The sequence below is a fragment of the Girardinichthys multiradiatus genome, chromosome 3 (assembly GCF_021462225.1).
Source record: "Girardinichthys multiradiatus isolate DD_20200921_A chromosome 3, DD_fGirMul_XY1, whole genome shotgun sequence".
NCBI classification, from domain to species: Eukaryota; Metazoa; Chordata; class Actinopteri; order Cyprinodontiformes; family Goodeidae; genus Girardinichthys; species Girardinichthys multiradiatus.
Window position 1 is genome coordinate 9,252,690 of NC_061796.1, and position 16,304 is coordinate 9,268,993.

General features: G+C 38.5%; 1 protein-coding gene across 2 annotated transcripts in view; it reads left to right on the plus strand.

The window, feature by feature from the left end:
• Nucleotides 1–16,304, plus strand: part of cdkal1 (CDK5 regulatory subunit associated protein 1-like 1) — a 281,503-nt gene that overhangs the window by 31,583 nt on the left and 233,616 nt on the right. For both annotated transcript variants that reach the window (XM_047361870.1, XM_047361871.1), the window contains exon 4: nucleotides 9,515–9,599. In XM_047361870.1, coding sequence (XP_047217826.1) covers nucleotides 9,515–9,599 — 85 coding nt within the window. The remainder of the gene's footprint in view (nucleotides 1–9,514; nucleotides 9,600–16,304) is intronic.

The following is a 16,304-nucleotide window of genomic DNA, read 5'->3' on the forward strand; positions in this document are numbered from 1 at the left end:
GCAGGAGATCAGAGATGCTACTCAGCTGCTTCTTCGCTGTAGAAATGTGTGGTTGGTATTATATTCTAATTATTCCACATGTAAAAACAACTGAACAGACTCAAAGGCAGTGGAGAGATAATCAGTGTCAGAAATTCATCCACAGTACCCCATATACTTCATGTGAAGACGATCATTTCATTCGGTCAGATGTTTTCTTTCGTTGCTACAATATTGATGATATATTTTACACTGTGTATCTATAGCTGGCAAGAGAATTTTGGGAGAAAGTTTGAAAACCTGTCAAATAATCTACCTGAAAGGAAAGAAAAATATGATCCTCTACCCATCATTAGTGGAACTGGGGTTATTTCTGGTGCATATCCATCATACTGTGAGGAATTAAAGTGATCTTCATGAAAACGTTATGGTGCTTGGACAGTCTGGAGTTTTTTTCACTTACATAAATATACATAATCTGGCTGCAGTGTACTTCCTTGAACTGCCTGAAATAAAAAGAGAGATTGTCTATAATGAAAACAGATTTAAGGTGAAAAATGCTCTGCTTGTGAACAGTAAACAAACATGTTTTGAGGTTTTAATGAAACCTTCATAGTGACATTTCACTTAGAGTTTAAACTACAGTCAAATAAAATCAATTCTTTTATAAAAATCTGGAAACATTAAGACTATAGAATTTAAAACTGACATATTCTGACTTAACCCTGTATTAATGTGCTTGACAGCTTTATTTTGAAGTTATGATTCTGACAAATTGTATATTTGTGTCGTGAAAAACACAAACTTGATGCACTAAATAAAATATAGATCTCTGTGGTTTAGATGGCATGATATACAAATCTTGATTTTTATTCTTAATGCTTTAAAAGGAAAACCTGCTTGCTTGGTGAATGTGGCTCTTTTGTACCTCCAATAATTCTTTTAACCAGATCTTTTAATAATTATCTAACAATGTAGACAAAGAATAATGCAAACAGTCCTGAAGGACAACACTAAACAGCTTGGACCCCCACCCCATTTAACATTTTAGTTATTGGAGTCTTAGAACATTTCATTACAGCATTTACAAATAGACGCACAGTTGGTATGAAACGTCCAATTACATGAAGCAATCCCAGGCATGCTCCTTTAACTATATTTTCTCACAGGAATGTAAAGTTTGATGCAAGTGGTGCAACTGTAGCTGCTGTTATCAAAGCCCACATTTCTGGTTCAGAACAGATATTATGAAAATGAATTCTTATAAGGGGAGGAGATTATTTTAGAGAGGAAGTTCAGTCAAGCTTATCTTAAAACCAAAATGTACTTGCTGCCTAACACAGAGACCCCTGCAGCCATAGTAACGCCAAATATTTCTTGGCTTGTTTGCACACAATTTTATTTTCATTAAAAACTTGGTCTGATCTGTACTGTTCTTGTTTTTATGTCCCGAGTATGGCTAACATTTCAGATAAAACCCGAGTTTGAAGTTTCTGCAAACAAAAGTCGTACTTTTCCATTTAGCTGTGAACAGCAGTAATTAACAGCTGACTTTAATTCACAATTTGGAGTTTCCATCGGGGATTTGGCACGCATGCATGTGTGTTGTTCGCCTTTGACCCTGCAGCTGAGCCTGATCTTTGATTCCTTATGGAATGCTGCTTACACCTGTGGGTAAATTGGCATCCACACACGCAAATATAGCAACAAGAAAACCATTATTTTGCCATTTGTTATAAAAGAAAATGTAATTACATATTGGCATGATCACAGAATTATTCATTTTGGTTTAAAAACAGAACTGTTTTATGTCCCGTCATAGTAGGGACATCTGGTATTGTTTTTACTCATCTTACCATCCCCTGCATCCATGGATTTAGTTGTTTGCTCATCTGCAGTCCCGTGTAGTTATTCTTCTATCCATTTCTTTTTTAATGTATAGCTGCAACCCTCCAGTTCTTGCTTGAACCCTCTCATCTTTGTCTGTGATTCCATCCATACTTATTTTTTTTTAATGCACCTGCTCCCACTACTCCTTTGCTTCATCTCCATAGGGAGTAGTGTAATTTGACTGTGTTATGTATGACCCTGTGTATATGTGTACCCAAACACACACAGATTCAAATACTGACCACAGGTGCTGCATCCCCAACATGCCAGTGTCTCAGATAATTCAGTCATAACCACGAATAACCTCACGGATTAGATTTAGTCGTCCAGTTATGCTTGTGGAGATGTTTTCCAAAGAAAAAAAACATCTCCAGGTCTACACATACGTGATATTTCTATACATTCACACTGAAGCAGACTGAGGCAAAGTTGTACACACACACACACACACAGACACACCAGTTTATTATGCAAGGGTCAACAGCATGACATTGGACAATTTCTATCTAATTCCTATTCAGGAGCAAAACCGAAAAAACCAACTCCTCTGTGGTCAGATGAATTCTGTGTCTGTGTAGGAAAATGCATATAAAATATAGCTGGACTACTATTACTGCTGTCACTACTGCAATTTTGTGCAACGGTAAAAATATATTAAACGTCAATATTATAAAAATCATTATTGCCAAAGATATGTTCATCATTATTTAAATATTTTTGTATAGGAGCACATTTGTTTCCACTAATGCTGTGTTTAGAAGCAGGTATAACACCACACCCTACTGGAGAGTCTCTTTCCAACAGATGCATGCACCTGAGTTATGCACATGGTTACTCTCTGGCCTTATTTTCATCAGATAGGTCAACAGTTTTTGTCCACATTTAGCTCTGGTCAACTCTCTCACGCTTGTCTAATCCATGACAGGTAAAAAATACACAAATGACTTTAAAGCAATTGGCTGCACGTCCATGCTCATGCAAATCTTATGCAAATAAGAGATTCCCAAAATGTTCCAACAGTTCAACATGTTGGGGAAAATTGTTGCTATGTCAGCAAAGGCTGCTTTCTCACAGTGAGATGAAAGATAAGCTGATAACAGAACTGTTCATTTTAATGTAGCATTTTCCCAAAAGGGAAAACTATCTATCGTGTCTTTTTTTCCCCCCTTTTGTACAAGATAAATAAGGAAAGTTTAATTTACTTATTTAATCTTGAGGTTTATCCATACTAGCTTATGATTGTTATTTAGTACTTTGGAAAGTTAATTTCAGCTTCACTATTTAACTGTGAATATTTCTTTTTTGTGCTCTTCGCTGCATATATTTTTACTGATTGCTATTTATTGTTCAATTTAGCTTTGTGTGTTATACTTAGTTCTTTTTTTACTTGAGTATTAGGCTGCTTAACCGGGACCTGAGTCTGAATTTCATCCCGTAAATGTGAGGCGGTATGACGATAAAACATCATTGAATCCTTATGCAAGGGAAAAGCATGTTTAAGGCTGAAATAGCTATGGAGCTAAAGTCAAATTCCATTTCCTTCACTTTCCTAGCCTTCAACTTAAGGTGGTTAAATTATTTTACACAACATACATTAGGTTTGACCAAGTCTATTAAAATTAATTCATGTGGCTTTAATATGTCTATGTTTGCCATGTTAAGCTAGTTTTCTAGTTTGCAGACACCAGTGATTCCTCATGCTTATTGAGAGAGATAGATATTTATTCAAATGTAATGCATCAGAGTGTTTCAAACTGGCCCTCACGGTGCTATTTGTGACAAAAAGGTTCACAAGCATAAAAGACCCATATTTGCCAAATAGCTCTTACTGCTCTGATCTGCCCCAAAGTGAGAAATAAAAAATTCCCATTAATAAGTGATCATTCAAAATATAAGTGTAGGGCTAAATCTTTGTAAGAAGCATTGCAATAAGATTTTGTTTAGGCTTAATATGCTCGCATGCACTGAAACCATTTTCCGAGTGCAAGTTTTAATCCTTGATCACAAAATTTGTGCTGAATCTGTGTCAGAGAGAGTTGCAGATCTTTTTTGTTTCTGTGCGTTTATGTGATGCTGGGTGTAGTGTACACTTTAGACCGATAGTGAGCTTGTAATTAGTGCTCTTGGAAACTCCCATGTGGTAGAGAGGAAACAGCATCAACACAGCTGAGACTTCTCCCGGCTCTGTGTTGTATACGTATGTGTTTTTATTGTTAGACAAATAATGAAGAAAAAGTGCACACTAAGCTGAATGTCTCCTTCTGTATTTTGTTTTTCTTTCTGATGATCAGTTACATTTCTAGAGTTTGTATTTTACTTTATAGCTTTGTCCTAAGTGAGATAATTCCTCAAGACACAACTGCACAAGCAAGCTAACACAAATCTAATCATGCTTATCGCAGTGTGATTCTTATAGTTTCTGTAAGGAGTGGTAACATTAACAATACAATATTTTTTTTGTTTAGGTAAAGTGTTGGGAAGTGCCATCTAAGTGTCCAGCAGCATGCGACTTGATCTGGTGAAGGCACGTGTCTTGCGATGTTCGAGACTTTTATTCTGTAGTAAGGAAGGAAGCTAATAAGAGGTATCATGTAGTGATGGCCACTAGCACTGAGAAACAAACGTTGTTGAAAATCGTCTGTTTGGCAGCGTTTTGAGTATGAAAGGTAGCCAGGTTTTCTTTTCCCGTATGCTTGCATATGTGTTATTTATTAAATTTGGTATGGTACCAACGTGGTTCACTCATACTCCAGAGACAGGGATTTCTGTTGTTTCTCTGTAGAGTAACAGAAGAAGTAGTAGTTTCCCTCAGGCGGTGTTCTGTTGAACGGTTAATCTTTTTTTCTTAGAAAAACACGGCTGGTGTATATCAGATGAACATATGCTGAGAACAAAATATGTTTGGCCGCTTTGGTGCAGCAGGAAAATTGATTTAGAGTAAAATATCTAGTTCAGTGCGCCCTAAATGAGCACGGCTCTAGTTTGCCTCTGCCCCTGTGCTGCAACTTCTTGAATGTGTTTTGGTGTGAGGCAGTTCTCTGGCAGTGGTGCTTTACATCTTCAATCATTATCCTGAGTAATAACTAAGTTTTACAAAAACAGATCATTATTGTATGTTCACATGTTGATGAAGCATCTTGCTTAAATCATTGGGTAAGACTAGAAAGGTTGATTGACTTCTCTAAACATGAATATTATTTTGGTTTTAAGTCTTTATTTAATGAGGTTTATGAATGACTGTATGGTATTAAGCTTCTCCAGTGGAGCAAAAAAGCCCTTTTAAAGCCCCAAATAGCTTATCAGTACAACCTTGAGACCAGACTGTTTAGTCAGAAATATTTTTCCAGGTCCAGAAATTTGTTGTTTTGCTCAATCTGTATTTACAAAAATACTTAAATTGATCTTACACATGAGTATGCTTATGCCCTCATTGTGAAGTGTTCCAATGTTTAAACATGTCATTTTACACCCAAAATGACTAGTAAGAGTATGGAAGCAAATCGTTACCATATTTCAAATGAAAAAGCATTTCAGAAAATGCTTTTTCATTTGAAATATGGTAACGATTTGCTTCCATAGTAAGAGAAGGTGCTGCACCTTTAATGATGCTACCAGTTTAATAGTTTTATCAAAAATGTACACAGATGTTAAGTCACCCTTTGTGTTATGACTGACCTGTCTGTGTTGTCAGAAATAGATGTTTTCATCTTAAACAGCCACAACTTAGATTCACCTTGATATGTTTTTATCCTTTAGTTTAGACTGACTGACTGACATCAGGTTTGTAATGTAATTCTCACACTGCGAGTCAAAGGACGTAGTAGTCGAATCAACCATCATGGGCAGAAAAACTCATGGCGTCAGATTTCCGCCAAAAATCAGAGGAGCGTATTAAGCGATCACAACAGCGCATCTTTTAATCGAGAGAGCGCATAGCTCTGATCGGGGGCGTGCACCTTTATTCGAGAGCCTTTGAACACAGCACGGCGAGGAGTAAAACACGCCCCCTTCACCCATCTGTTCGCTCTCGCAGAAAAAGTACGCTCTCTATCTCTGTTTAGTGGGCGTATTTGTACGTTGGGGGCAGAAACTCTTCTGATTGATCTGATTGGCCGGATTTTCACCTCATATCCGGTCGCAGCCGGCACAGGACTTTGCCTTATAAGAGAAGAAGAAGAGCAGGGAACTTGACGTGGATTCAAAGCGTTGAAGAAAACGAGGAATAAATAAGTAAATAAGGAAAGGAAAAGTTGGTTGTTGGTTGCAACACTTTTTTTTTTTTTACCAGTGACATTTATCCTAAAAGAAATCGAGATTCTTACAGATGTTAAGAGTGGTGTGAGACTCACTTCCTCTGACATCTCACAAAATGAACTCTTCAATGCTGTCCTCAACTGTATCAAACAACAGTGTCAATAAAACGGCTATTATAATCAGCATCCAGAATTTAGAGAAAACCTCCTCTCAGAAACATACTGTTAGTGTTGAGATTTTGACATCTACAATTAGAAATTGTCTCAGGCTAATTAATTTAGCATATCTACAGCTAACCGATTACTAATAAAGTAATCAATAATCATTCAAGAATCTTTACTGTCATTATGAGACCATAATAAAATTCTGTTGAGACATCCGGCTCAGAATGCAACATAGGATACAGTCAGAAATTTAAAACACTTAGAAAACACGTAGAAAAAGAAAAAGAAACAATCCTTATAGGACACCCTTTAAAAATATACATAAAATAAATGTCACTGGTAAACAAGTGTTGCAATCAACAACCAGCTTTTCCTTTCCTTACCTTCTTATTTATTCATCGTTTTCTTCAACGCTTTGAATCCACGTCACGTTCCCTGTTCTTCTTCTTCTCCTATAATGGTGCGTTCACACCAAACGCGATTTCTGCGAATTTTTTGCCGCATGAACTCCGCGCTGACATTCGGCAACAAGCGGCAACGCTTCGCCGCGTCATCAAATAGGAGGAGCTTCCATCTGCTGGTTTCAACTGAACATGCTGGACATGGATTTCACGAATAATCACGGTGTTTTACCTGTGGAGAACCGACAAACGCCGCCGACATCAATGTCCCTGGGTTCACCAGATTCTTCAGGGACAGGAACAGTTTGGAGATTACCACCACCTACTCCAGGAGCTGCGTCTGGATGACGGTCGATTTCAGCGGTACTTCCATCTATCCAGGACCCAGTTCGAAGATCTGCTGCCCCGCGTTGGGAGACGAATCGGCCTCCGGGACGCCAACTACCGGCGACCGCAGTGAAGCCAGCCCGAAGCCGGACACCGGACACTCAAGCTCTGCGGAGCCAGCGGCATCCAACCCACAGCCGATCCGAGGCAGGCACCCAGATTTCGGCTAGCTGCTCTCTGTTGCTCCCTCTTCTGACGCGCGGTGGTTCACTAGGGACCGTCAATAGGTTTCCGTACCAAACAATCGTGGAAAATCTGAGTGCCTGAATCGGATCAATCCTGAGCTAGATGCCGCTAACTCCGCGGAGCTTGAACATCCAACTTCAAACTAACTTCACCGCGGTTTACCGGCGCTGTATCCCCGCTGCTGAACACCTGTCCATCTGTCTTCGGTGAGTAAATAAATCTCAGCTCAGTAAAAAAAACAGCCGATTTTTAATGTCCACATCTCCTAAATATAAGATATTTGTGCCTAAACATAACCAGGCCAGGTCCTTTCTGTACTTGTCTCGGTAAAAGTAATTAGTTGAATCATACAACTCTGGCTTGCCGCACACCGCCACTATGATCTGGTCCTCCATCATTGACAACTGCTTCTTCTCCGCTTTGGTCCTTCACCCTACGTCACAGCCACATCCAGTCCCTGATTGGTTGACGCGACGCGAATTTAAGAAAAAGTTCAGATTTTTCAACTCGTCCTTCGCACCGCACCGCGCCGCTCCTGAACGCGCCTCTACATAGGGATAACATGTAAATTGGCCGCTCCTTTCGCAGAAATCGCGTTTGGTGTGAACGCACCTTAAGGCAATGTCCTGTGCCGGCTGCGACCGGATATGAGGTGAAAATCCGGCCAATCAGATCAATCAGAAGAGTTTCTGCCCCCAACGTACAAATACGCCCACTAAACAGAGATAGAGAGCGTACTTTTGCTGCGAGAGCGAACAGATGGGTGCAGGAGGCGTGTTTTACTCCTCGCCGTGCTGTGTTCAAAGGCTCTCGAATAAAGGTGCACGCCCCCGATCAGAGCTATGCGCTCTCTCGATTAAAAGATGCGCTGTTGTGATCGCTTAATACGCTCCTCTGATTTTAGGCAGGAATGGGACGCCATAAAAACTACTCAACGAAACATCCAGAAGGTCTAGAACCTGTCAAAAATTTTGTGTTTTATGAAACAAAGTTATTTCTACTTGTAAAGGCAAGAAAAACTCCACATTCAGAACTATACAAACATTTCCTTACTGTTGGTAGAGTTGCCTATGACTTATTTTAGATGTTTTGCATTTCCTTCCAAATTCTTCCACAATTGATGTGACAATTCCCGTCATATTGTGAGTCATGTTTGTAGGACACCTCGCTAACAAACACCTTTTTCACCTCTACCCACAAATTACTATTGAGATCAGGCCTTTGTGATGGCCACGCCAAAGCATGTTTGTTGTTCTCAAACTACTTAGTTATTAATTTGCCTATATTCTTAGAGCTACTATCCATCTGTGGGACCCATTTGGGCATAAGGTTTTTGTATCCAAGGATCAGACTTTTTAGAGGTCTACTGCTCTCTTCCTGATTTTTTGGTTGATTTCTTTTAATTTTAATTTTTAAGATGCTACACAAGGAAGTAGTGTGTTTAAAAGCATTGCAGTCTTAGTATGTGTATACTTATGGTTTTGAGCATAGCAAGAAAAAAAAAATCAGTCTATTCTGGCATTTAGTTATTACGAAACGCTTTTTTCATCCTGGATTAAAAAAGGAAAAGTTGAATATGATTTAATGTGAAAATAATGACAGTGTTACTTTTTATGGAAATATCTTGTTTCAGCAGTATTTCAGTTTAGAAGTGGACCTAATATCTTCCTTTTCCTTATGCCACAGATTAACATCCTTCGCATTAAGTTCCCTATGTTTAGGTGTCCGAGCTACCGCACCCTGTGAGCAGTCAGACATCTCAGACGAAGAGCCCCGATAAAAGGTCACAAATAGTTTTATATCTGGCACTCCAATGCAATGGATGTGCTCTCCCTCAGTGATTATCAGTAGACTATGTGTCACCATTGTGGTGTCTATCTGTTAGATTGTGTAGTAGCGGGTGTCCATACTTAATCTAATGTGCTGTAGCTTTCTAATCAAACCAGGTATACCGGTTGCTCCACTATCAACCCCAGTGCCCCAGCCTCAGGTCATTTATGACAAACCTTGGGCCATTTATCTTTGTAACATGTGTCAATGAGCATTCTTATCCTATTTTAACAAAAGGGAAAAATTAGAACTTATACTTTATATCACTATGGTATAAATGGGAAAAACAACTACGAGTCATATTAATAAAGGTTATTCCTAACATAGGAATTTAAGTGCTTGGTTGAAACCTGTGTTTGCGTTTCAGTCTTGGTATGTTTGTGTGGTCTTACCAAATACAAAAACTAAACTTTGTTTCTACAGATGATCCAGCAGAAGCAGACGTGTGGTTGCTCAACAGCTGCACAGTGAAAAACCCTGCAGAGGACCACTTCAGAAACTCAATCAAGTATGTCGAATACAAAAACAACACACAAACTACTCTCTCAAACACTTTCCTCATTTATTGGGTTTAGTCCAGCCTGCTGAGGAGCCTAAACGTCCTGAAACTAGATGCGCTCTGTACATTACCCTCTTTATGGCAGGAAATTACATAATTTTGTGCATAATGAGGTAATTCAGTTCTGTGTGTTGCCAGTTGAACTGATATCGTAAAATTATCTTTTGGAACTAAACTGAACCTGAATGTCTACATCTGTTGTACCCATCAGGAAATTCCTTTGGACATTTTTGACTCCAGCTTTCCCCTTAAAATAACCACAGTCCTTTTCTGAAAGGAGACCTATTTTCATGCAGAAACTCATCTAAAATCATGTGTGGTAGACCTTTTGAGCTTGTCTGTTTCAGCCTCCACCTACTTATTGTTTTCAGAGGTTGTGCGCACAGAGAGAAAAGAAGAACCACATACACTTTTTGCATAAACACTGCAAAATTAAGCTAGAAATTGTTTTGCATTTTGATTATTTTTGCAAGGAGCTTACACACCTGGCCAATATGTGCTCATGTTCGAAATTGGGCGGCTTGATTATTTTTTTTTAAGTAACATTGTGGTATTTTATAGCTTTTATTGCAGATCTTCTCAGACTGCAAAAAAAATAAAAAATCCAAATGTCATCAGTGAAGAGTAAAAATCAAGGTGTTTCAAAGGTGTTTAACATAACAAAATTATTTCTAATCCCACCTTTTAAAATGAAGAAAATATGAGGAAATATGACTCTTTCTCTTCTTTCATCACTTTGTTGACCAGCATCAGGATCACAGTTGCCCATTACTCTGTTGTCCTCCACTACTGAGCACATTGCAGCTGGCTTGCACGACTAATTATGCATTACCACACAAATACAGACAAAGAGAAGCGGATGGTTTTACAACATTTTGATCAGTTTTCTTCATTTATTTGGGGAATAAATCACACTTCAATGTGTGATATTTATATTTAGGTAGTCCTGAGAAAACCTGCTGTTGAAGTCAGCGGTATTTTCCATTGGTGCCATCGTTATCTAATGGTAAAAAGGTCAGCGTTTTAGCTTTTTCACAAGATGAAATGATTAACATTTAAAATGAATTTAAATGAATTTCTTTTTTACTGGGTGAAATGGTCGTTTTAAGGGAGAACATTTTCACTTGATAAGTGCAATCTCCCGGTCTTTCTTCTGCAGCAACATCCTTATGCTAACTCCTTTTTTTTCTTTCTGTCGCACCATTTCTTATGCAAAAGAGTCAATTAGAAAAAAAATCCAAAATAATAACACACTTCAAGAAAATGTCCTCTTTGTTAGTGCCCGACTTTTCTTTGACAGCAGATCACCCAGCTGTATTGCTAATGCAATTAATGCTGTATTCACTAAGAAGAACACGCACGTACACACCCTCACACACACATGCATATGGGAGGCATAAAGTTTTCCTGCCTTTCATCGCTCACTACCCGAGCTGTCAGGTGGATAGATGCCAAGGCAGCTTGTGTCAAGGTTTTTAAGGGTGTTTGTATGAGTGCAGGAGAACACTTATCAGTATGCATGAGGTTTCTTTTGTGTCGACACTACATTTGTGTATGTGTAGGCGTTGATGTGTTTGCGTATTGTGCATTTGCAAATATCACATTCAATTTTGTTTATCCAAATAAACTCATTAGATTGATTTGTAGTGTGTAGGGAAATGTTGTTCAAAGATATGGTTTGTTTTTCGTTGATGAAGGAAATAATTTCTGCTTAATATCGAAACTCAGAACTTGATTATTGTTGCCTTTTTATCTGGTGGCATCTTTTTTTTTTTTATTGCAGTTTTTCTGTCATTTTAGTAATCGTATCAAGGTTGTATCAAGACTTCCTTTTTGACACACATGTTTTCTACATCTGGAATTTATTAAAACAGCACAGAGGACTAGCAGAATGCTAAAAAGTCAATTAGAATGGGTATTTAAATATGCGTGTGTGTGTGTGTTTTAAATGCCAAAATCTATAGTGTAATTCAATGTCGGAGACCTCGAATCAATAAATGCTAAATGTATTAAAAACAGTTGCTCAACAGCATGCGATTAAGCGGCTCTGTGTTGGTGTGCATCTGTGCATGTGTTGAATTTCTCCGCTTGGTGGTTTCTACTAATTTGTATGATCAAGGGAATGTATGCTAAATGAGTAAGTTCCTAGCTCTGCGCTTTGTACGTCTGTTTTTCAAAATACACCAATTCCCATGTTGTATTTACATTCATTTCAATATAGTTTTAATATGCATGAACCAACCATAAGAAAGGAAAAATCATTTATGGTAATTAAAAAGGGACTCACAATACACAGAATGAACTCTTGGAAGAAGTCTTGTGCTTATGTTGTGCATTTATAACCGATGTGTAGGCTGGATAGTGAATATGTCTAAATGTCCCCAGCTGGCAGGACAGTCTTTATCAGTGTTAACATAAGTTTGTTTACAGATTTATGCCTTTGGGTGTGTTAGCCATAGGTTGCCAAAAAATAATATAAAAACAGGACATGGTTTGCTGCTTTAGAGTTATCTCAACCCAACATATCTTAGCGGAGGAAAATTTGTCAGTAAAACGGTAGTTGCAATCTGTAAAGATCTGAATAAATTGTATATTATATGGCTTCATATATAACACACAGCGTGACGTATCTCCAATAAGTTCTTTTTATGGCTTTCCAAAAGCAATCTGAATATTCTAAGACCAAACTGGAAAATGTGAAACACATGAATGTTATGTTGTGACCTACACAAAGAAAAGACTGCTGACCTGCTGGTTGGCCAGCTGACAGTGACTAAAACCTGCCACTAGGAGGTTAATCCAATAGAGGTCATAGCTAAAGTAGCTGGCTGTTCAGGGAAGGAAACAGGTGTGTGAAAGAACAGCAAAACTATAGCATTTCTTGTGTTAAACCACTCCTGATCCAGAGAAAACAATCAGAGGCATCTTATCTGGCCTAAGGAAAAAAAGGACCGCTTTCACAGTCAGTATTTATTTAGGCAGGTGTCTCATCTGCCGATGTTCCATAGTGTAGTCCAAAATTAGTATCTACCAGGATGTTTTTGAGCTCCTCATGCCTCCCTCTGCTGACAAACACCACGGAGTTGCCAGTTTCATTTTCCAGCAGGCTTTGTGACCTGACCACGCTTCTGCTTTAATGATGATTGAATCACTGTCCTTGATTTGTCAGCAGACTAGAAAAATTATGTGAAGAGGAACAGGCGGATTGCCTCTCTACCACGCTGCATTGATGTAGTAAGTCGTGTAAAAGGAACTCCAACAACCAAGCATTCAATTAAAATTCAAAAATACTTTATTAATCCCAAAGGGAAATTAAATTTAAATTACAGTACATGGAAATCCTTTTAACAGGCCAAAAACAATCCATGTTTATTGGGCTTTTTTATATTAACATTTTCTGAGAAACCTTTTCTTTTGAGAAACAGTTTTTTTTCTCCCTTGAGCTGAAAGCCATCATCATATAAATTAATATAAATATAAATTAATCAGTCTTTAAAATAGGAGTTTCACTTTTTGAATCTGAAATACTAAAATCAGCTTTTCGATGACTTGAATTTATTGATTTACCTGTGTGTTACTGCTATAGTAGTTTGTTAGTGCTTTTAAAAATTCTGTGTCACAGTTTGCCAATGAATGTGCCTTTTTTTTCCTTCTGTTTAAACCATTATTTTAAAAGTAGGGATGCACAGATTTGAATTTTGTGTCTGATTTCCGATATTTCAGTTCCCTGATAATGAACGAGAAGAAGCTTCTTTCGCTTCTTCTACCTAGTGATAAGCTTAACTCTGAGATGTCCAAAATGAGACCAACATTTCCAAATTGACATTCTCTGAAGTTTTAAACACTTCACTATACAGATATATATATGAAATATATGACAATAGCTAACATTTAGATGTCTTCACTTAATATCAGCGTGCACACCGAAGAGTGGTTTTGGCAGCTGGTAATGCTTAGGTATAGCGCATTTCTAAATAGAGAAAAATTACCACTTAGCTAAAAAAAAAAAAAAATCAATAAAAAGAAAAAGCTGGCTGGCATTTTATTTACTTTAAAATCCTTGAATATTTTTTTTTATATTTCTATATTTACATTTTAAATATAGCTATTTGATTAAAAAAACAATTTTTATTTCACTTTGAGTAATATACTGGTAAAAAAAAAAAAAGGAACATTTCAGATTATAACATCAGGTCAGTTAAACTTCTGGAATATTGATCTGGTCAGTTAATTAATCATCAGCTGTTTTGGTCTTAATGAAATTAACAACAGGTGCACTAAAGAGGCAACAATAAGACAAACCCCAAAAACAGGAATGGTTCTGCAGGTGTGGCCACAGACATTTTTTCCCTTCTCACGTTTTTGACTGCTTTTCAGTGGTTTTGTATTTAGAATCATAACACAACATTAGAAACATACTTCATGAAGGTGACCTGAGGGCCTGAGGTCCTCTTGTAGGGTCCTGTGCTCACTGGCCATCACCATGGAGCTTGACTAGCATGTGAAAGGGTTTGGAGAAGCTATGAACGTGAACGTTATGCTGCCTGCAACACAGTTTAGCATGGTGGGTCAGTGTTGTTCTGGGGAGACATATGCATGGAGGGGAGGCACAGACTTCTACAGGATACACGATGGACCCTGACTGCCATTAGGTATCGGAACGAAATCCTTAGAGCTATTGTTAGACCGTTCGCTGGTGCAGAGGGTCCTGGCTTCCTCCTGGTGCATGATTACACTCAGCCTCCTGTGGCAAGAGTCTGCAGGCAGTTCTTGGAGAATGGAGGAACTGATACCATTGACTGCCCTCAACGCTCCTCTGACATAAATCCAATAGAACATCTCTGGAACATCATGTTTCGGTCCATCTGACACCACCAGGTTGCACCTCAGACTATCCAGAAGCTCATTGATCCCCTAGTCAGGATCTGGGAGGAGATACCCCTGGACACCATCCAACATCTCATAAGGAGCATACCCCGACGTTGTCAGGCATGCATACAACCACATGGGGGTCATACAAACTACTGAGTACTATTCTGAGTTGCTGCAAAGACATGTCAGCAAATTGGACCAGCCTGCTGCATCAGTTTTTAAAGTGCAGTGAATTGTGATCATTGATGAGCAGCAGAGGACAGCCGTTGTGATCGATGGTGAAACACGAGAAAGTGGTAAAATACCAAGGACACAGGCAAGAGTTAGCTATAACTAGTGAAAAATATGTGCTACCCATGACTTTTAGATTCTGGTAAAAATCTAAGCATTAACAGAGTTTTACTTAGTCTCTTGCCCTGGATCTGAACTTTTAAGTGAACTGAAAACATTTAGCATTAGTCCTGCAGTCTGTCACAACTACTCGACATGACACATTGCTTCAGTAATGAACTGTGTAGTGACCCCAGAAAACCATAAATGCCACTCGCCAAGATTGAGATATATTCAGAAATATCATACAAAATGTTGACATTGCTGGACAGTCACCGAAGTGTTATTATTTAAGTGCCTATAATATAAGAAACAGCGTTACAAGCCTCACAGTGTGTTGTTTTAAATGAACAGATGCATAGAAGTGAGTGACATTAAGGCCAGAGCTGTTTGCTTTTCATCAAAATGACATCGAAGTGTAAACAATCTGAAATCTGCAGTGACCTTTTGAGTTGTTTACTCGGGACAGTTGTTTTATGTCTGTGCTCCAGACACCAGGCATTGGTTTGTATCTGGCTGGAGATACACACACACACACACACACACACACACACACACACACACACACTCAGCACTTGATGCCTGGGGCTGGTTTTGGTACAACCCAGGGATTGGCATTTAATCTGTCAGTTCTACAGGGCATTAGCCTACATTTTCGGGTATGCAGACGCTAAAATAGTCTTGGGGATGGAAAGACAGACTGACAGCTACAGAGGGGTAAAAGGCACGGTGAAAGAAAGGAGTATGCTGCTCAACTCAGACGTCCTGCGTTTGTAGCATTGAGCCCAGGGCAATCTGAGAACCACACCAAGGGCGAAGCTGACCAGAACATGACCTTGCTGTAATATTGTCTTTTAAATTGCATAGTTGGTGTGGATACCTTTTTACTGATTTAAGAAAAAAAAATGTTTACCTCAAGAAGTAATCAAATCAAACATGGACTATGACTCTACATCTGTATCTGGATTTTCAGAAGTTCTTGTGGTGTTCAGAGTGTTTCGAAATGCAGGCAGATGTCTCACTTAAAGCTTTAGTTGATTTATCTTTAGTCGGATCCCCAAATTTGAGCGACAAGCATATGTTTTTATTAGGAATCTTTCAATCAGATCCCAGGTATCGGATTAGCAGCATTTTAAGGCAGTCCCTCACTTACTCCACTTCTTCTCGTATTCGTGATGACTTTGTCGGCTGCATCCCATGTGAGACTTGTAACTATTCTTTTAAAGACACCGAGTAGTTTTGCGTGCACGGCTTGCAAATCTGTACTTTAGGTGTTTTCTACATAATCAAAGATATCCTTTACCATAATTTACCATAATCACTCATTGTTGGTCTCTAAGTTTATGAAGGAGAAAAACCACTTTTTCTGTAAGTTCTGTCCACACAGTGAAGAAATAAAACTGCTGCAAAATATGTTATGAGCAAGTCTTATCAAAACAGAGAGTAGACACT